Raw genomic sequence first — 23,376 nt, forward strand, 5'->3', positions numbered from 1 at the left:
AATTTTATATATAAGCTGAGAGTGTTAATAAAGAAATTTGCTATACAGTTGTTTACATCTTTTATTGCAGTGACATTTTATTAGTTTGTGGATTACTTTTGCATTGCCATGTTTTAGGATTATGGAGTTTTGCCTTTCCTCTAAACACCTTCATGGATTTCCTTAAAGAGTCCTTCTGAGGACAACCCATCAGGGCAATAAGTAGCCAATTTGCGCTGGTACTCAATAGATTGTCCTACTTGTGTTACTAAACAGGTCCAGCCAAAAAAACAGACTGCAGTTCTTCTAAATGAGAAGAATTGTCCATGTCATTCCATATAGAGGAATCCATGTCCTCTATATAGTGAAATAAAAAGCTATACTTTATTTCACTACAAAAAAATACAGAGCAAATTATAAAGTAGCATTTTATTAGATGATAATTTTGAAAATTCTGCAAAAAATGTTTCTTCCATGCATCAATGGCAAAAGATTTAGCAGTGATCATTTTAAGACTCAAAAGAACCAATCTGGGAATCCCTTTATATTTTTATAACCTAAAAATATACAAAATCTTTGCAAAAATAAATCGAGCAATTATTCATCATTTCTTCCATTTAATACATAGGGAAGAGGAGGAAATACTTCAGGTTGAACTCTCTGCTGAGAGTTAATAAAAAAAACAGCAGATACACACGAGTACTGAACATGGACTCAGCTTTGAATATATGAGCACTGGCTCCTGTAATCAGTAGTTGAAGTACATAAACAGTCTGGTGGAGTCACAACTGGCTTCACAGGCCTGAATTTCAACACAAGCTTTAGATGCTGTAATTGATTGCAGCTATCAAGTACAGCACTTTGAAGAACTAAATAAGCATTTTGTAGTGCAAAGCCCACTAAGCTTTTTTCAAAGAGGATTTAATTCAAGCAGGGTCTAAATAAAATTCAGATTACTGAAATGATATGTCAACTATTTAAGTATATTAATATTTTAATAATTATTTAATCTCATCAATACTACCAAAAGAACAAATATTTATTAAAAGAACAATATTTAACAAATGTTTCATTTTAAAACTGAAAGGCACTGCAGTGTATGGGTTACATATTTTCTAGGCAGCATACCATCTCTTACCACCTTGGTATAAATAGATTTTGGATGGTTTTCTTATCCTCTATTTTACAGGCTCTGTTCTGCCTACTAAATCTGACTAAGTCCTTCTTTTCTCCTGTATCATAAGTGCAAATATATTCCAATACTTTGAAATTATTAATCTTTTACTGTTAACCTCATCTGCATCAAAATTGGACTTCTAAATAAAATGGTCTTCAGTTTTTTTTACTATGTCTTACTTTTAAAAGAGCTCCAGTCCCACCAAAGCTCATCTCTAGTGTGTATAAGTAACTCTCGTATAGTTGACTCAAACATATTGGGAGATGAAAATCAAGTGAAAAAAGAATTTAATGACAGAGAGTAGCACTGAAGTACTTTTGATCAAGAGGTATTTCAAATAAATTTATATACACACTCTAATAATCACTTCATCCAATAATAGTATAGCCAAGTTTTTACAAGTATTTCCTTCTTTAGTTGTTTTTAGGGAGTAGGCATTAAATGAGAAAGGAATTTTTGTCAATTTACTAGCTCAGCTTTCTCCTCTGCACACTGTAAAGGCTCAGATGCAGAGATATCCTACAATTGAGTAACCAGAAAGAAAATCCTCACAAGCTTTTCACAACTGGGCCAGGTAACTCCTGTTGTTTCAGTGTAACCAGTTAGATACACTCCACTGAAGCAGCACATATTTAACCTGCATACTCTGGAAGTCAGAGCTTAAGTTTGCATAATGTCATAATATTTGCTTTTTCCCTGATATTCTAGATTTTTAACAGATTTCTTGCCACTTATACTTTGCAAGGAACACCAGATGGACATACACAATTATAACACTTACTTGTATCTTAGAAAGAAAAAGGCAAAAACATTTTAAAAACCACTGCAATTTAACTTATATAGCTGGAATATATTTTAGCAGTACAGATTATTTTACAGTATGTTTTTATATAAGGCCATATACAGGTACATAAAATAGATCTATGCTAAGTCCTAATATGGTAACATATTTTAGTATATTTCATATCACCATACATTTCATACATACCACATTGTGTGTGTTTTTCAGGTCCTGAACTTCATTTAAATGCCGTTTATTAAAGAGTAATTCCCTCTAATGATAAAAATTTTAAAGGGAAAAATTATAGTAATTAAATCTGTACTTTGCTGCAGATGTCCAACTTACTATTAATTTTGAGCATGCTGAGAACAGTTAATACTGAAGGACTAACTACAAGTTTTAGCTGCTTAAAACTAACCTTACTCTTATTTCATTTATATTGATGTTGATTCATGGCATCAGTGAAACAGTTGTTCAACCAGAAATCAGAGGGGTATAGAATGAGGAAATCTGTGCCATTTCTGTGCAATAAATGTATCAGGCAGGTAAATTAACGTCCTAGGGGAGGCAGCAAATACTTTACCAGACCTGCTCCAAACTGATAAATGCACTTAGATACAAAAGAAGGAAGAGTCTTAATTTAGGTGTGCTCTCAAAGAGACACTTTCCTTATAAACACTACCTGGAAAGCTACTGAAATCCTGAACAAATGCTGGTACACCCTGTGTGCTAGTGACATAAAAGTGAAAAAGAAAAATTAGTAAGTGATGCCAGGTTGTGGGGGCTGCTGTTCTCAGAGACATCCCCTTGCTCTAAAGCCCAGAGCAGTCAGGCTTTGTCTGCTCTGAGCACACAGAAGGTTGGCTGGTGCCGTATGAAGTGTGAAAAGCAACCCTGCACTGCTTAATTCACTACAGCTATCAAATGCAGTGTTTATAAGTAATTTTACGATAAATTAAAATCCATTTTTTGAGGACAGTACAAAGATACAAATAATAATGCATTAAAAATGTTTTCAGGCAATATATTTTCTCTTTAACCCTCACTCTTCTATAAATATCTCAACCTAAAAAGAGGATTAGCCTTTCTTCTCAAATATCATTGGCCTGGCTTAAAAGTAGCTGCAAGAGAATTCACAATCTACATAATAGCCAAGCCCTTGAGTATAGTAAAATGTAAAATGTAAAATTAGTTACTCCATAAAATACAGCATTATATTCCTGTATTTGGCACTTCTTCTATAGTATCAACATACATGGTGCTATAACTGCCAGGACAAAATGGCCTCATTTTAAGAGGCAAAATATGTGACAAATTAAATGCTTCAATTTATAAAACCAGCTCTGTCTGCACCCAGAGTGGCTGTTTTCACCTCAGCTGAGGTACCTGCCCCCAGGTCAGGGTAACACAGTAGTCAGTCTCATGCCTCAATACCAGCATCATGTCCCACTGACAGAAACATTGGCTCCAATTTTTGAAATTCCATTAGAAAAGCAAACAACAAACTCCCAGATACAGCAACAACAGAAAACAACACAAAATAAAACCCAAATTACTAAATAAAACACAAGCACACAAATGGAAAAAACACACACAGGTCCTTTCTAGAGTCAGGTCAGTAAGAATATATATTCGTTACACCTAGCTTCTCTTTGAAAAAAATAGTTAAAACCAAACCAAAACACATACAAATTACTCATGCTTACTTATTGCAAAACCAGAGGTTTTCCACATATGCAAAGTGTCCAGTGTTTCATATTCACAAGAAAATGCCAAAGACAATTTTTTCCAAGCCACGTGCGTAATAGGCTTGGTTTCACCAGACACCAGTCATCCAAGAAGAAATATTTTTGCCCTCTTATACTACCATCAGCCCTATACCTCAGACAGAGGAGTTTATAGTCTGAGAAGATAAGTTATGTACAAAGGGTAATCTGACATCTCCCATGGATCACGGCACAAGCAGAAGAAACCTGGGGAAGTTTAAACACTGGAAACTTCTCAGGCCTGGGAAGTTTAACTATCTGATGCTCTGATGCATGCTGCTGATGTCTCTTTCAGCAGAGCCTCTCTAGCAACCTCAGAGGGCATGATCACAAGAGACTGCAAATGCAGCATTTTTCATAGTCATTAGATAGATGGATTTGTAAACTGTGTGAGACAGTGTGATCAAATGGCTATATTGGAAGCATAAATCTACTTCCAGTCCTGTTCCTATTGCGTTTGGTGTGGAAAACTTAATATTTTGAGGTTTATTGGCAGATATGAAGTGTTTCAAACTTGTTCTCAGGTTTGTTGATAAGCCTTTTTACAAACAAAAGACCAAATATCTTAAGGCTAGCTATTTTTTAGTAAAATGAGAGCTAAAATTGAGCAGGTTTTTAAAGACCTAACAGTTATACAGTTAAATTACCCATATATCTTCAGTGCTGCATTTATCAATTTTAATATCTGCTGGCCAAGGGACAGAAAGAAAAATTGCACAGATTTTATTTTTAAGGATTTAATTCAAATAATGTCTAACCCACTCCTGTTATTTTCTGCTGTCAGAAACCATCTGTGGAATACACCTTTGGAGTCCAATTTAAAAAAAAATCCCAATTTCAATTTTATTAGTCCTGAACTATTCTGCAAGAAATATTTCCATACCTGAATAAGAGTTTCTGAAGAAATACTTTCCAGAAATCTCTAGTCAGATTTTCATATGGAAAGAGGGGAGAGAATAAAAGATTGTCAGAGTAGTTCCTAAGAAATATTCCATTGACCCCAGCTGGCATAATTTTAAATACATTTGCTACTGGCTTACTTGTCTTGTTAACATGCCTCCAGCTCTTGAGTCTTTCTCTGAAAGAAGTAAATGGGAAAGCTATAAAATTAGGACTTTTACACTTTTGGCAGGATTCTAGAAAGGCATAGCAATATTTCATTTTTAAAATTATTTCTTTACCTGAGACTGATAATTCTGCTCTTTATATAATTTAATAGCACAGGGTATACATTTGACCCGTCTACAGAGAATTACTGACGTGCATAAGGACTCTAAGATGTCTCTCAGGGATATCAGAGTTAAGCCTAAACTGGCACAAGACCTGTATCAGCTAGATTTTTAAAACACCTAAGGCAGCAATTTCAACTTTTCACCATCTACCTTTGGATGCACGGAAAAGCAATTTTCACTGAAACGTTTCAAGATGAGCCCAAAGAGTTCAGCAAGTAAAACCTGCTTTAAGTAAAAGGCTTAAAAAGAAAAAAAAAGAAAGAAAAAAAAGACTACTCTAAGGAGTAATTTAACTCAAATTCTTGAAAGTTTTAAAATACGTGCTATCATCCAAGTATGGGCACAAAGTGTGTATCAAGACTGGTACAGACTTTTGTGTTACCTGGGAGCCCCCTGCTGGGACTCTGTCGAGACAAAACGAGAAAAGAGAAGGATTTTGTTTTGAAGATATGGCACAGATGTTTCAGTCATATTTAATTATGCTATGTATGGTATGTTAATGCAACCTTATTTAGTTTCTCACAAGCAAATCACTAAAAATGAGAACTCTGCACAGCAGCCATGTATGCTCAGTATTAGTTAAATACTCAAAATACTTTAAAATATCCCTTATTCTCAGAATTCATGATGATGATTCAAATGGGCAGCCTATCTGCTAAATATAAGGAATGCAAACTGATGAGTGATCTGTGTGGTTATCATTAAAGAACATATAGACAGAATTAGGTTTATTCCATTTGATTAACACATACACAAAAAAAAAAAAGCCCAAAAATGCAGACATTTCAGGACTGCAAGAAGAGTAAAATACTAAAAATAATTGTTATATTATTATATAACAATTGTTGTCTAACCAAACCAACAAATTTCAGGCTAAGTACATGTTAGAACAATTGCTGTAACTCACAAATCATCAGTATTTCCTTTCCTGAAAAACTCATCTAAAATATTTCAACCCATACTGTAGTCACTAGCTCCTCCATTCTGCAGGTACAGCCATTCAGAGCTCTGTGTAATTAAACTGCCTGGGTTATAAACAGCAGCCTCTTCCACACATGTTTTGTACCCATATAATTTCACTCTTGTGGTTGTGAATGATACAGACATAAAGCTTAGTTTCCAGATCAATCTTTGAGGATAGTTTGTAGGTCTCCCTATACGATGGAAAAGTTTTCTCAATGACAAAGGAAGTTTCTATCTTTTGTGAGCATTGAGGTGATGGCTGTTTGATATGTATGTATGAGCTTTCACTCACTAGTGATCTTTTATTCCATTTTTAATTCCTTTTTTCTGTTATTTCCTAATGGCAAAATGTCAGGCTTATGCTTAAGATGCCAGTGAAAATATCAAAGCATATTCTTAAGAAAAAATCAAAGGCCTGCATGCTCACAAGATTATAAGTAAATCTGCCTGAATACTGCACAGTGCTGTTCAGGACTTTTTGCTTTCACGGGGAATAACTCAATCTTCTGCTATACTCAGTCACCTGTAGGAAATTTTATCAGTATAAGCAAATTATTTGCTAAACTGAAGAGCTATTAGCATACTCAAAGAGAAAGTCGTGGCCATAGCAAGAGGAGTTTAAAGATCAAAGGAAAAAACTTATCGCAGTTCTCCTCAGTATGCCAGGTATGCACTTACTTTGTGTAAAGGTAACAATAAGTAAAATGTATATGTAAATATTTTCTCTTCCAAAGCATCTTTAAATTAGATGCAGGAAGAATGTATGAAACTAGTAGAAGATATATGAACTTTAAAATGTAACATTTCCAAACCCATTTTTAAACCCTTCTCCTATAAAGGTTCCAAACTCTATCCTTCGATACAAAAATAAGGTGTTCATTGAAGGAAAGTAAATAATTCTGTGAAACCACTGGACACTAAACCTTAGCAGTAATATGTTATTTAGATACTAGACTTGAGAATAATAGCAAAAAATTATACAGGATGGAAAGTATAGGGATGAGAGTTTCAAAACCCTACAGGTTGACACAAGGACTTTCATAATTTTCTACATTTTTATTAGTTTATCTTAATGAAAGAATGCCCATGTAATTTATTGTGACTTACATCATCAAAACAGTTCAGGGAAAAACTTCTGAACTATGAAATTCAACAGAAATATGACACAGTAGTCAAGTAGCAATGCCATACTGTATTTTCCTCTTGTCCTGTGAGAAGGATTTAAAAAAAAAAAAAAAGAAAAAAGAAAAAAAAGTAAAATTACCCAACTACCTCTTGGGACTCAGGAAGCCATACAACACAGAAAGGTTATGATGAAACAACACAAAGTGAGAATTTAACACCACAACCTGGCTTTAACTAAAAATTCTCCTTAATATCTCAGATAACATAAGCAGAAAAGTTGGTCTGTTGTATAAGCTTCAGTCTTAATTCAGTATTTTAACATTATGGTAAAGAGCATCTCTGTCAACTAAGGAGATTTTTCTGTCCTTATAAACATTGCAAAAATAAAGGCACAGTAGCATTAGAAAGAGTCTATTGTACTGTGCTCTTAAAGCTAAAGATAGAAGAAACAGGAACAACAACTGATACTGACTGTGAGGAATTACTCATCAACTACTTGTAGAAATCAAATGCAGATGTGTTGCTAGGAGAGAAAAAAAGCCTGCAGAGTCTGAGCCTGCAAAATATTAAAGATCACAGAATCACTGATTATTCTGAGTTGGAAGGGACCCACAGTGATCATCAAAGTCCAGCTCCTGGCCCTGCACAGGACAGCCCCAAAAATCACACCCAGTGCCTGAGAGTATTGTCCAAATGCTCCTTGAACTCTGTCAGGCTTGGTGTTCTGAGATTACTCAAGACAGGAGGAAAAAAGCATCTGTTCCCCCCCCAAAAAAAACCCAAAACAAAAGAAAAAAACAAACAAACAAAACCAAATATGAAACAAAAGCAAAAAAACAAACCTGAAACCACCATTTGTTTTACCCAAGCACATCCCAAAGCCTTCCAAGCCAGGCTGCATATGGAAGATATTGCCTTGCTTCTGCCCCTGCCAAAGAGGTGTGTCTGAGTATGCTGGTATCTAATTTTGTTTTATTTTGAAATAAGCAACAACAAAACAAACACCCCAAAAGGTGACCATACCAGATGACACTAACATCACTGCTGCCATCCAGCAGACTTGTATTCTCTCCTGAGCAGGGTGTTTTGGTCAGTGGATATTATCTGCACCTCTCTAGCATTTAGTCACTTTTAGAAGGTTTGCATACAGACATTGAAAAAGTTACAGGTTTATCAACTTTTTCTTTTTTAATTCAAACCAGATTGAAAACCAGTTATCTGACTGTTCCTCTCTTGAACCTTCCTTTATGCTGAGCACTTCCCATCTGGCTTGCTCTTTGTCTTTTTATCTTGCAACATACTTGCACTGTCAAACTAAATTACTCTTTGCAGTAAATTTCACCTCGAAATCTAAGGCACTTTTTATTGAAGTATCTTGGTTGCCCTGGTATGGTTATAGGCCTCTTGGGATTTATATTGTAAAATTTATTTTCATGGGTTTATAGCTGTGCAGTAAAAATTCTCATGGCACTGAAATTTGGCTTAGAAGCATCAAATATACAGCTTTTTTAATATTTAAAAGGTTTTACACTGTAAAATTTTACTGGTTTTTTATTATTATTCTTGATATTTACAAACATCTTCATTCTTCCACCATTCAACTTCACTCTACTGTGAATTATTTCTGACGCACTGCATTGAACAGAATAATGGTCTTACATTATCTTTTAAAAGTACATATCTGGCTTAAGGTTTTGATTTTAGAAGGTTTAATTCAGTCAGAGCAACATGTTTTCCCACAGACCCTCATCTTCTCCACATATGAGCTCCCCCTTTCCCACTGCCTCCCATTACCACCGCTCTGCTTGAGCTTCAGGTTCTTCCCTTGCAAAAGGCAGAAGCCAGCAAGTCAGCTTGTCTGAATTTCAGGTAATTACCCCATCCCTACTTTGTGATAGTCCTAAGCAGCTATTTAACTGTGTAACTATGTAGCTGAAGCAGAGTTCTGGCAGCTGAAAAACTATTCATTAAGGGTTTAAGCAAAAATTGATGAAATTACTGACAATTACTTGGAGTGTCTAAGTAAATATCCCAAGACAATTGAAATGTGATGTCCCCTTGCCCAAAATATTTTCATGCCCACAGCACTCTAATTGAAAATTATGTAATCTTTGATACTCTCCTACTTTGCACTGACTGTATAAGTTGATGTTTTCTGTGAAAAAAACGCAGGCGGAAGAAAAGTGACTTACAGCTCCAGCAGCAAATCTTTTTAAACAACTGCCAAGCAGGACATAAAATACAAAAGCACTTGTTCCCATAAGCATTCAGCAGCACCTGCCTAACACACCTGATAACATCTATTTGCATTCAGAAGTGAGGTTAAAGGTGGGAATGATACCACCACTTACATTTTACAAAAATCAGAGTAAGGAGCAGAGAATTCTGCTTGAAGACATCACTTGCCGCAGGCAGTTCTTAGGCAGTATTGTCCTATAGATCACAACACTATTATCACTGCTTCTGAAAGCCTTCCACAAAACACATATGCCCCAAGTTCTGCAAGAGATTTCTGATCCTGGAATACTTAAAGGAAGATCAGCAGTGATCTTTTCCAGTAAAGAACCCTTCATCATTCAAACAAACAAATCAACAACAACAAAAAAAAAAATCAAAGGAAGAATAAACAGCAAATGAATAGCAAGTTTCGAATTCACAGTCAGTTCAGTCTAGCAGAAGAGCACTTGACCATTGCACAAAACAGGTGTGATAAACTACTGCCTGGGTCATGTTAAAGAATACTAACTGAAGCAAAGTGAAATGACCACAACAGCAAGACCAGGCGTGTGCTCACTCCAGTCAGCACATCTTGCATCAGACCCAGTAATTGTTTGGGCATATAAAGACACAGTCACAAACCATTCTTTCTCTCCTCGGTGAGTGTCACACTGTACTCCATGGCTTGCCCCTGCCTGAATGGATACCTCAGGATTAGGCTCTGCTGCTGAGACAGACAGGGAACATCCTTTAAGAATAGAGTTTTGACTCTTCCAGGACTTCTGTCTCATACAAAGCTCAGGCAGCTTACCAGCAATAAGTTGACCAAGGCAATCCACTGGTGGTGAATATTCCCACTGACATGGGAATAACTTGACAAAATTTCATTGTGTGGGAGCACTGCCTTCATCTGTTCTTCATCATCATTACTCTCTTCTGATATGGTGCTATTTAACTATCTTTAGGGCCCGGCATGGAGCCCAGCTGATGAACTGATTCAAGAACAATAGTCAGTTCAGGCAAATTTTGCCTCATTTGTCTTGGCTGCTGCTGAGTTCATATAACCAGGGGAAAATAAGAATGGGATATGGAGTGTCTCAGAGGATTTACATGGCAGCCCAGGCAGACAGCTCAGTAGCTTTGGAGGAGAGCATATGAAAATGGAAAAAGCAATAAGAGCAGTCTTATTTTCATTAAGTTTTATTTTTTTAGCATTCTTATTTAAAGCCAATGCAGTTGATTGATTTGACACCCTGCAGATTAACTTTTCATGCCTGTCTTTTGCTTTAAAACAGACATTTGTATTTACACCTCAGAGAAAACCCAGTATTCCCCCTCTACATTTGACAAGTCTATTCACTCTCAGGAATGTTACTAGTTACACAGGGAAAGACAAACCCAGAATGATTCCTCCAGGTCTCAGCCCAAATCCATGACCATTACTATGCTACAGCACTAGTCAGTGCTACTATTAGTTATTTCTTCTTCTATTTTTTTCAGTATTTTTTGTTGTGGTTTTGTTGGGTGGTATTGTCGCTGACCACTGCAGTTCTTTTTATCTTAAAAGCAATGCTTCAGCCTTGCAAGGCAATGCAAAATTTTACCATGTGTCCCTTCTGGCTGCAGCTATACTAGCTCAAGACCTTGATACCTGAGGCAACTGACCTTATTGCTGAGCTGCTCACATTTCATTCAAGGTTCAATGTGGGCAACTAAAGGGACAAAGACAAAGGAGAGGCAAATCAAGCAACCACTGACAAGTTCAGGATGTTGATGAAATACAGTAGAAAGCCCATAGTTTGACCCATTTTTCCCTGCCTAATCTTTGTCCAACTTAAGTATAACAGGTCACTTTACCCAATACTATAAAGTTCTTTGAGCTGTGTATTTCTCTTTACACATCTTCCTCAAGGTCCTTTTTATTTTGTCATGATTATTCAACTGTACTATTTCTCTGAGCAAGATCAAAAGGAAATGTGTGTTGTACTTTTTAAGCCAAATCATACAAAAGCTTTCTTTATAAACTTGAGTGTAGTCTCAAAGTATGCAGTCTACAGCAGTGACCTAGCAGTTGACAGCTTGTCACCCTAGAGTCATGAATATATGTCCTACTGGGAAAATCAGCTAAAATATAATAGTTTTCCAATTTAAAAAAAAAAGTTTTCACATGCTAAGGTACTCATATCTAAAACTAAGGATCCAATATTGCAAATTTTTTCTCAGCTTCTAATGAGATCTGTGAAAGCATTACTATTTAATCACCTTTTGGCCCTTGCCAATTTTACTGAAACGCATAACTCCTTTTTTTTAATGGAATTTAATAGACTTTAAGGGAATGTGACCAGACACATTCCCTTAAAGCAACACACAGGCTGTTGAACACAGATTTCAACACACAAAGTGCACACAACATTTTATAAAATACCCAATACCAAACCAATAGTGCTGATGCTCAATGTACACCCTACAAGTAGGCTGCTCCAGGCAGTAGAAGTTGGGCACATTTCCAGGTGCAGAGATTTCTAGCAGGGTCAAGCACTCAGGCTATGCTTGGAAATTTATAGTGTCAGCAGGTATGATAACTGTAAACCTTGTACATGGCCTGGACAGAGAAAAAATTTGCAGTTTACATGTACTTTTATTTCTGCTTTCCTCTATTTCTTCAATAACTCTCCTTACAAGACATCCCCACTCAAACATCAAGATTCTTCCAGTTTCAGAAAAATTAAACCAGTTACACCAGGGATAGGGATCTGGGTTCTGATGTTCCATGGGGACCACGTTCCCTGATACCAGTAAAGTTAAATTAACACTGATTTATTAAAAGCAATTTTTTTTACCTGGAATATGAAAGTCTACTTCCAGCATGTACTAGAGCCCTAGCACCTACAGTGGTTAAGAGAAGCAAGTTTCTTCTTTATTTGATTTGAAGATTTCATTTAGCTTTTAAGGAAAAAAAAAATAGTCTATCCCAGTTCATATCCTCATGTACATTTATAATTTATGCTCTGTTGACTGACAGAAAAAGAACAAACATATTAAAATTTGATACCTGACCTCCAAATGAAGGAAACATTTCACAATAGAATCTGCATTGTTTACCTCTTATCATCTTCACATTTAATTATTATTGCTGCCTTAAATATTGCATCTATTTCTTGTCCAAGAATTGAGGATCACCTTTTGACAGCATATTGAGGAAATTATCTAAGTACTGAACCATAAATCTACTTCCTCTATTCATTCTGAACTTACTTTAACTGCTCATTGATGATTTAACTCAAAATACTAAGCTTTAACATTTGTTCCTGCAAAACCTGCTGCTCTGCAGGGAAATCTCTGACAGTATTATTTAAGGAATCAGTTTTGCAAATACTGGACATCAGTGGTTTTTTTTTTTTTTCATTTAATCTTATATTTAGCAAAAAATAACTTGACTATACAGTAAGTGTAAGATATTCAGAGAGTAAGGCATCAAAGTAAAAGCTAAGCAGTGGATCAAACAACTTGAACCCCAAGCTACAATTTAAAAAAATTTAATCAGTTGATTTTGCTTTTATGCAAATACTATTTATCTTGCCTGTTGGCAGTTCAGACTTCATTCCATCTCAGAATGTCTGAGTATTGACATGAGTGAAATTAAGTAGCATAATGAAATATCTCCACCTAACTGCTTGTCTTCTTTGCATAATCCCATTTTTAGCATTTGTAGCCAAATGATTCTAAGAATGTAAGGACAGTAGAATAAAAGACACTGTACAAACAAAATAAATTAGCCCCAACACCTGAACTTAAAATGTATTTTAAGAATGGAAAGCCTGGAAGAAACACATCCTACTTTGAGATATAAATAGTTCTGCTTCAAGTGTAGGATTAATCCTCCACTTAAACATTTACAGAGCCTCATGATATTCTGCCATTGCCACAAACTTGTGCTGAGGGCCTTTCAGGTCTAATCCTCTTGAACACAGATTTATTGAAGCTTTGCCCTATCTTCAGAATATTGCAATCTCCTTCCTGCCATTACAGCCCTGTATTCTGCATTTGAATGTCTTTATTTTTAAGCTTCTGGTGCATGTGCAAGCCATGAGTTACTTTCTCCACCCAGAGAGAGTGCAACTAGCAGGTCTGGAATTTATTTACTCTATTTATAATAAAATACTTGATTTTATTTTCATCAAGACAACAATTACTATGATTTCATCTGGGTTTAATTTATCTGCTTAAATAAGTTTTGTGGTTATCCAGAGCATAATGCCATTAACAATTTTACACAGCTGAGCTCTATCAAGAGTGAGAAGCATGCTTGAAAGGCAGATTTATGAACTACAGGTAATGAAGGTTGCTGAATCCTGAAGCACTCCTGCAATTACACGTAGCTATTTTCATGGAAACCTAAGAGTCCCAATACAGTTTAAGCCCCTTCAGCTTTAGGAGAGACCATATTGTGTTGGCAGGCTGATGGAGAAGACAGTACAGTTGTCAGAATTACAATTTCAGAGGAAAAAAATATGTAGAATATCTGAATTTCAGATAAATTGCATTACTACTTCACTATCAATTTGCATTGATGATGTAAATAATAGCTAATTGTAAATAACTAGCTAATAATAGCTAGTTGCTTATGTAACTTACATAAATATGCGAAACTGCAGAAGTACAGTCAGTAGTACAGATACCCTGCCATTAGGAGTAACTGGTCATTCAAACTCTATTATCACAAATGAGTGCTTAGGATGACTCAAAAATCATTGTCAAATATATTAGTGAAAGAAGGTTTAATATAAACTTGTACAACTTCACAAAGTTCTAGGGAAAGGTGACTCTTTTACTTGTTACACAGATGAAGCATACAAATGAAAATCAGATTAGAATCAGTTTAGAGAAGTGTAAGGGTGCAGAAGAGGGTGCAAGACTTATTATAGATCCAAGGTGGCAACTTTCATGCTATACTTGCTATAGTGTGTTTCAATCACTTCACACACACACAAACATCTGCAGACAAAATGTCTGTGTCTAAATAAATTTACAAAGATATACCTGTTAAAAATTACCCTCAAATCCAATTAAATGCTCAAATACCTTGTCATTTTTCTGTGGGTGAGACTTGAGCCTTGAGAGGGAGTAGGGGTGTCAGTGTGGGTCCCACTGTGAGTTTTTAGTGACGGTCCAGCAAGTATAGCAATGCTCTGAGCAGTGTCCCTCTAAGAAAGAGGTGCATCCACTGCAGCCCAGAAGAGCTCAAAGGGCAGCTTTTAGAACAGCTTCTTAGAGGGTCACAGAATGCTGGGCTTTAGTCATTAGTGAGTTTCTGTCCTGGCTGCAATCCAAGCTGGTAATTACTGGAGTTCTTAAAAACGATGGTACGGTTCCATTCAGGTTACAATTCAGGTAAATAATGTTCCAAGGCTGTCAGAGGATAACTGATTATCTCTTGTTCCCCTCCTTGGGGAGGCAGCAGAAGTCCCTGGTACAGAGAGTGCCACCCCCACATTAGCCATGCAAGAATTTGTGGCACGGTCAAGGTACACTTCACCACTCAACTCATTGCCCAAAAGCCAAGGCCTGGTGAGAGTCCCTGAGATCATAGAGCAGCCTGAGGAGGTAGCAGGGGGGAGAGCTATCTCACCACAGTGGTTCAGAAAACACTCTAGTGGTACGGGTGAGCTAAATTACCATAAAGGCCGATTTATTAATTGGGAACAAAACATTTCCCTATGAAACCTTCATTAAAAAGCATTTAACTGTGACTAATGTTAGTATATTGTTATGTGTGATCTTAAGCATTATTAAGCAGGTGTCTGACAAATGAGTGTGTTCTCAGTGCCTCTCAGTGAGGTATAATTGATACATGGCTAATCCAAAGCAGGTCCTACCGCAGCTGAAGACCTTTTTTATGGCAAATGCTTGTTAAGACACATGCATTTCTACTTAATGTGACAAAGTCAGCCTGAAAAAATATATAAATTTACCATTTTGATGGTACTTTACACTGTATTCCAGAGTAGTTTCCTGGGCTGGTTCTTAGGGATTTTGTAGAGTTAGGAAATGTTGAAGCATGTCACAGTAATAAAGCATGTGGCATTTTTTTCCTTTTTAAATTCTGACAGTTCAGTGACAGCAAGGATTATCACCCCAATACAGCATGTAAGTGTGCTTGACTTTCAGCACATCAAAAGTAAAATCTCAAGATGGGCTCCTCTGGTATTCATTAACATGGAACTAGAACAACAGGACCAAAACCAGATCAAGAAAAGAGGTTATCTGCCTTCCTCTGGTATAAATCTTTGGAGAGAGAAGGAGAGAGACCAATAAAATTAGAATCCGAGTTTGCCCATTCACAACTTCAAAAGTTTTATAAGCATTTGAGAACCCATCTATCACCAAAAAAAAAAAAAAAAGCGCAAATGAAGGTGATAACTCACTTTTGTGAGTTTGAAAACACTGATCTAATTGTCTTTCTCAAAGGGAGCTTTAAAATTTGATCCCCATCCTCATGAAGTCATTAACCTTCCTCCCACATAGTCACAGACTTATCAGCAAATATTTTCTTAGATGTTCTTGTGATTTATGGTCTAACAAGGGAGAGGAACTGCCTTGCAAAAAGTCTTAGGCTATGGAGAATACCTTTAGGGACCAAGTAGCAACTCACATGCCCTCTAGAAGAAGTAAGGATCTGAAGCATCCAGCCTGCAATCATAGTTACTCTCAATGTTCATGAAGTAACCACAGTACGATGTTATATTTCACTAGGGTTTGATTGCCTCATGCCATTTTTAAGAGGTGATGTACAGTTATCATAGTTAATGATAAACTCATTGTGAAAGCATAAAAATAATGAATGAACTATTATCAGGTATTCCACAGCATGGATGAAAATACACCTTCCTATCAGACAAAACAGCAGTAAGTGACAACAAAATGGAAAAATATATCAGCTGTATGAGATATAAATAAAACAGTTTGCTAAACAATTTGAAGATGTCCTAATTAAGAACTTTTAAGAAAAGATCTCCAAGTAGAAATTTCAGTGAATGTTCTTCAAAACACTGTACACTTTTACAAAGAAACTTTTGAGTCAAAATCCTCTCTACAATATTCAGCATATAATTTTATGCTTTATGCTGTGACCAGTACACTGTGTTGCATAAATTAATCATGCTTTACAAGCTCTATAAGCACTGCATGCCAAGAATCCAAGTACATACCATTCTGTATTTAAACAAACAGAAGACCCATTATAGAAAATCTTGCCATCTCAAACAAGTAAAATGTGGTTTCAAGTCTCACTGGTTTTTTCACCCTCCTCTTACAGGATCACAACAACAGCTGCTTGCATGATGGATCTACGCAGATATCCTCTGGATGAACAAAACTGCACACTAGAAATTGAAAGCTGTAAGTTACTGGAGGGAAAGGGTTGGCCAAATGAAAGCTGAGAATTGAACCACATTCATAGATTATGCGAAACAGGAGTAAGTTGTTCAAATACTATGGGTTCAGTGAGCTTTCACACTGAACATACTAAATGTATTTCCATATTACCGTAATACACAAGCCAAAATGTGTTTGATTCACAATTCTGATTGGTCAAAGTTTGTAAGATGTCTTTCAAAATCTCTTGTCAAGGAAGAGAGGAGGGTATTTTTTGAAGATTGGCTCAGAGGACAGCAGTCAAGCACTGTCCATCTTCAGTGCCTAAGCACTGCTGAACCTGGATTAATTACTTCACCTTAGCACATTCATCTCTAGCATCAAGACTGACATCCATCCCATGTGGTGGTGGCAGAATAGATAAATTGCTGTTACCGAATCATTTGGAGGTTATAAAAGGAAATAACTTGATCCTTCAGCACCGAGGTTAATTAGAGCTTTGTCACTGTCTTCCATGAGCATAGGAACACAGCATGCATTTACAAATTTTTGTTATTGTCTCCTTATTTTATGATGGTAGCTGTTAGAGAAGTGCCTGTGAAGGTTTTTGAAAAGAAACTTTTTTGATGCTGGCCATGTAGTTTCCCTTTCCAGTGTTTCCCATCACGCTAGTGATCCCCCCAGTCACTTTCCACTAGTTCAAAACTCAGTCCGAGTGTCATAATGCACCACTTCACAGGACCTAAGAAGTTGCTTGTTAAGATGCATTGTTGTCTTCCCATACTTGGGCTTTGCAGTCCCCTGCCTCTTTTTGGCACAAAACAATTTTCTTGCTTGCTGCTGCTTGGCTCATCTTCTGGCTTAAACTTATTAAGGTAAGTAATGGATACTTTTGGAGAATGAGTCAAATCTTGATTTTCAAAATGTAGTGCATAACACTTCTCCTTGGTCACTTTTCGAACTGATTAGCAGAGGAAACAGATATCTGTACAATACCACAGCAACCAAAATGGGTGACGACAGTGAAGTTGCCTTCGTATTGAACACATACCTAGTTTATTTGTTGGGAGGTAGTTGAAGTTCCCAGCCCAGTCATGACTGAAGATGATGAAAGCAGGTAAGCATTTATCAGCTAACATATATCAGCCCAAATAGTGAAATTAGACTGACACTTTACTGGTTTATACCTCTCTTTTCACAAGCTTTCACGTAAATGAAGCTTTGTAGGGATAAATGTTTGGTGAGAATGGATTTAGTACTACCACTGAGACCTCATCAAGAATCAAAATTAGCATCAGGTGGAATAAGCAATTAAAATGCTAACACAATCAGGGATGAGAGAATACCATGTCATTCATGTGGCCAGTCACACATGCCCAAAAGAAAATTGCTTTTCAGACCTTTTGAACACTTGTATAAATAATTCATGTCTCCAGAGATACATGTGTTGATATGTTAAGACTTGTTCAGCTGATCACAATTTGCAGCAGGTCAAAATTGGAGAGTCAATTTCTTCTCATGAGAATTTAGGTCTGTTCTTCTAACAACTGAATGATTTTCCAAAATCACAGATGTGCTTACCTGCTACTGGAAGCCCACAAGTAGTAGATGTATCAGGGGCACTGGTGTCTTTTACAATTGTCCACCTAAAACATACCTTCTAATGCACCACAATTCTTCTCATCTGAATGTCAAAAATACTTGAAAATTATGGATCATATGTCCTGGGGAACCCTAAACCAGGACATCATATTTGGATGAATGGAGTTCTGAAGGCCAAGCTGCCTGCTTCTTTCTTAGGCATTTGAGTATAAGCCATTTGTCCAGAGTACTCTGCACTCAGTAGTACCAACTAAACCCCTTGAGAGTAATGAGGGGACAGAATGAAATAGGGTGAATAAAACAGTGATAATCATGACCACAGCTGCTCTGCTCACGTCATGTGTGTGTCAGGCATGTGCCATTTGCTTGCATGACAGAATCAGTTTATGAGACTCCCACCCTCAAGCTCTCCTTCCAGCTCCTGCATCACCCTTCAGCTATTGAGCTTCTGTTCTGTTTCCATTGTGCCAGTATAGAATGTTCACAGAGCTAGGTTGAAAATGAAACTGTTCATTTTATTTTGGTTAAAAAAATACCTCTTTGATAGAAAGGCTTATCCACTGCAATTTTGGGACAGACAGGAATTCAATAAACCCCAGGACAGAACTATTCCTTAAGTAAAAGGGCCAAAGAAGGTGATGCTGTAGTCACTACGCAAGTCTCTAAATCACTAAGCAAGTCTGCAATAGCAAGCACGATTTCTCACCACTAGACAGACACTGTGCAGTATGTGCACTGCCAAACCATTTTCAAAGCACTGGAAAGTGGACTTGTTCATTTTTATAGTGTGCACAGTTTTGTGGCTTAACCCATGTGGCACCAGCTTCCAGAGCAGTACTTTGTACTGTGAGAGCTACAGGATTTCCTCCATTCCTAAAGGCTGGCAGGCAAGTGGCTTCTCAGAGAGTCCCAGGGTGCTTCCCCATTTCTAAAACAAGCAAGCTGGAGACATATTTTCCCGTCCAAAACCTGAATGCTCCCCAAATGCATCCACAACAGCTGAGCAGCTGTGCAGCTGTGCAGCACTGCCAAAGAGCACCAATGCTGAAGCACACACAGCCTGGCTCTCATTTGGGTCCCCATGAGTTTTTAAGGGTGACTTACTCCTGCCACAGAAGGAGCATGTTCCAGAGGGACCAGGAAGTCCCACAGAATAATTTGTCAAAGAGTAGATGAACATTGCACTACTTGTGAGCAGAAAGCACTGAGTCATTTCACCTCGTAGAGATGCTGTGGTAATTAGCCAAAGACAGTCCCTGAAAACCTAAAATGATAAGAATTGTTCCTTAATAATACTTAACAGTGAGTAATTTCAGGCATTGCAAATAGCAGCAAAACAGCTGTGTGACACAGGAATGGAAAAGAGCACAGGGAACCAAATGCTGCACTATTATCAAACCTCTCCAGCAGCACAGCACAGGCATGGCTAATGCATGCCTAAATTGAGCCAGCAGATTATTTTCATGAAAAAAATTGCATTTCCAGCTTTCCTAAAGCTATCTTACAGGACTGCAGAAGCTATGTATGCATGGCTGACAACAAGAGAAATGTATACATTTAGGAGGGGAGCATTTTGGCTGCACATGTTCCTCCAAACACATTTTTCACAGCTTTACCCAACCAGTTCACCATATTCCAAATTCTGCAGTGGAAGATGGGGAGACCATAGCACACATTTTACACCTGTTCTAGTGTCTAATACCATGATGGCCACTGGAAACTTCTGTGTACAGAATGAAGGGATTTTATAACTGGAACTGCTTCATCAGTGGAGCTGGGATCTGTAACAATCCATTTCTCACAGATTAGCATATACTGGGAAAGAGGAGACTTAATACTTGGCTAGAGGTTACACAGACTGCTTGGCACTCTCACATGAGCCCTGATGGATGTCAGCTTGGCAATTTAGGATGTTAAATCCCCCAGCTGTTAGTTCTGCTGTATCAGGTAGCCTTTGGCAAGGGCTACAACTGCTACGGCAGTTCAGAACCCAGTGCCTTGGCACAAGTCCACTGTTCCTGGCAGCAGCCATAACAGGCTCTGGACTGGCATGGGTGCAGACACACAGCTGATAAAGGAGCAAGCAGAAGGAGGAGGCAAACAACCAGGGATGGTAGCATCAAAATTCTACAGTTATATAACCCAGAGATTGTCTGTCAGAGACTTCTGACTGTGTACAGCTGCCCCACTGTAGCATCCTCCTTTACAAGTGCTAACCTCACTGCACTACCAAGAGGGTAAGACAGAATACTGTTATTGTTTTAATATTCTTTGTCCCTCTGTGGTTGCCAGTATCACAGTAACAGCAAGACCTTGTGGAGTAAGCTTGCACCTGGCTTTCACTCATCAGAAAAAAATGTGTGCTGACAGCATCACTCTTACAATAAATTAAATCCCCATTTGGGGTTTTACTTATAGCATCTCACAAACTTCAGTGAAATGTGTTTCACTGTCACAGGAGAGGGAAGGACCAGCTGTGCTCCAGTTTGGCAAAGTTATTTACTTATTGGCAAGCTACTATGTGTTTTACTACAGGTCTGAGCTGACTATCAAAACTGTCCCTTTGGACTCAAAAATCTGTATCTCTATGACAACAGTTAATGCAGCAGGATTCAGGGATCAACACTGCAACACTGAACTGTGCATTAGCCTTGTCAGCAGCACCCTTAGAAACCACTTGAATGGGCAAACTGAACAAGCCCACAGAAACCTGAACAGAGATACTTGGGGAAAAGAGGAAGATTTATTCACTTGGCTACAGTATAAGAAATGGCAATTCTGTTTTAATTCCATTGTTTTATGGCTGTCCCTTCTTCATATAGAAATAGATCTAATACTAATTATATGTCATGCTTCTATGAAAGCACAACCAACTTAGAGTGATACTAAAGTCAATCAATAAAATGCTCCACTTGAACCTCTACATAGTTTGTTGCCAGAAAAAAAAAAACAACTGTGTTCGTACCTAAACATTCATTATCATCTTTGTTGGCACAGAGCCATCTGAGAGAATGAGGTTTGAACAGATTTATCACAGATCTCTGCTTGAGATAAGATTGCATTGATCCAGGGTATGACTGCATTTGAACTACCAAGGATGTAAGAACTTACACCTCAAACAAATAAGGATTTTTTTAGAGATGAAAAACCTGTCTTAAATCCAAGCATTCCCACACAGCTTTTCCTTTGCCTGTCTGCAGGCACCAGATATCTAGTAATTTATTCATGCCTAGCAATAAAAATTCACTAATGAATATTGCTGTTCTTGTACCTGAGGCAGCAAGAGCTTTGAGCTGGATCCACTTATATATTGTCCCTAAAGTATCCAAAACCACTAAAAGGGCATCTGATCTCATCCTGCTTCTCACTGAGCATATCAAATTGGTTCCATAGAAAGCATAATTTTTCCTTTCTCAAAGGAGCATGCTGCTCAGAGTATTCTAAAATCCAGTTGCAAGGCCCCTTCCCAATTAAAAAAAAAAAAAAAGTCTGAAAGGATGATGAACCCAATGCCTTTTTTAAGAGCTTCTATTTCTGATGTTCCTAAAGAGGGCAGCCCCCCAATACCAGTTGCTTAGGTTTTAGACATCTGTAAATGAAGAGCTTCTCTCACTCACTCTCCTGCCAGACTGCCCCTGCTCTCCCATGAGACTTGTCAGCCATAAACCTGTTCTCTGGAATGTGTTGCTTCCCATGGGTCCTGTAAACCCTGGGTAAAAAAAAACCAAAAACTCATTTTCTCCACTTTTACTTGTCTCTGGTTGTTATAGCATAACACTGGGAATAAAAACTTTCTTCTGCTTCTGGCCAGTTCCTTTAAGTGTTCTAAAATACATACTCAGCTTTAAATTTCTTCCAAACTTGATGGACTAAGAAGAGAGAGAGAGAGAGGTTCCAAAACTCAGATCATTCAAACAGTGCATCTTTCTGAGATTCGATGCAATGCAAACTGTCTGAATGAAAAAGTCAGAAGGGTTCCTGCCTGCCCATCTTCACTTAACGTGCCAGCTGTGAGTGATAGGATGTTCTTAGCATGTCATCCTATTGACAGCTTTCCCAACTCACCAGTGTGCAGGTGGGTCTCCATCCATGCCTGCTGTACGCCCATTGCTGCCTGCGCTGTGGCATGTACAAATCACCTTATTTCATAAAGCCTCTGCCCCTGGATCAAATGCCATGTTCAAGCTCCCACAAAGCCTAACAAAAGAATAGGCAGCAGCAGGACACAGAAAAGCACATTTTATCACAGCATAATCATAAAACAAGCAAGACAGTACCATACAAAACACCCCAGCAAGAGCAGGAAGGGAGATCAGCACAAAAGGCTGCCAAGTTATCCCATATACTGCCCACTGGGATAGCAAAGTGACTACTCTCTGGGCAACACATTTTGCAATTTGAAACTCACTTTATAATTTATTAAGGCATTTAGATAATAGAGCCTAGGTTACTTCATATACCCTATGCAGAATATGCATACTGAGCTATATCATTGCAAATGCATTCTCAGAGGGATGGCCTGTGGAGACTCTACACGCACACGACAATCTGTGGATCCACATTAACTTCTGACATGCCATCCTTCTGAGCTGCAGAGAACATGCTGGCAGCAAAACAAGAGAGATTTTAAAATTACAGCATGAGCATCCACAGCAGTCGATTTAAACATCACAGGAACAGAAAGACTAGCACAGAGCTGTGAAGCTGAGCAAGTTGTTTTTCAGATACTTTGAGAGGCAGATTCACAAATAGCTTGTTGATATTGAAACTGAGAAATTAGCCAAGTAGGACTGCATGCTTTTTTTTTTTTTCACATCAAAAGTTAAAATGTATTTTTGGCTCAGTTTGTGTCATTCCTTACCACTCATCTTTTAAGTCAGCCACTGAGCTAAAATAATTCATTCTTCACAGCACACTACTGTTAAGCCACAGTGACTGCTCTGTTTCCACACTTTGGAAATATTTCTTTCCCCAGAGGACTATAAATGAGTTATGTTACTTTCAGAATGTATTTTTACACTGCACACAAATTTACAAGTTACTCAGATGCAGATAGTTTAGTCTATATGACTTTCACATTTTATTTTCAAAAAGATGGATAGCTTGTATTTATATGGATGTACAGATTTTAATAGCAAATATTTGACATTCAACAATTCC

The 23,376-nt window shown here is 37.6% G+C and overlaps 1 protein-coding gene across 7 annotated transcripts in view; it reads left to right on the forward strand.

Moving 5' to 3' along the window:
- GABRB1 (gamma-aminobutyric acid type A receptor subunit beta1) overlaps positions 1–23,376 on the forward strand; it is a 107,940-nt gene that overhangs the window by 64,886 nt on the left and 19,678 nt on the right. For all 7 annotated transcript variants that reach the window (XR_005256900.1, XR_005256902.1, XR_005256901.1 and 4 more), the window contains one exon: positions 16,556–16,638. Coding sequence is in view for 3 of the 7 variants with exons in the window: in XM_038136538.1 (XP_037992466.1) it covers positions 16,556–16,638 (83 nt within the window). In the remaining 4 variants the exon portion in view is untranslated. The remainder of the gene's footprint in view (positions 1–16,555; positions 16,639–23,376) is intronic.

This window comes from Motacilla alba, chromosome 4 (assembly GCF_015832195.1).
Source record: "Motacilla alba alba isolate MOTALB_02 chromosome 4, Motacilla_alba_V1.0_pri, whole genome shotgun sequence".
In the NCBI taxonomy this organism is placed as follows: Eukaryota; Metazoa; Chordata; class Aves; order Passeriformes; family Motacillidae; genus Motacilla; species Motacilla alba.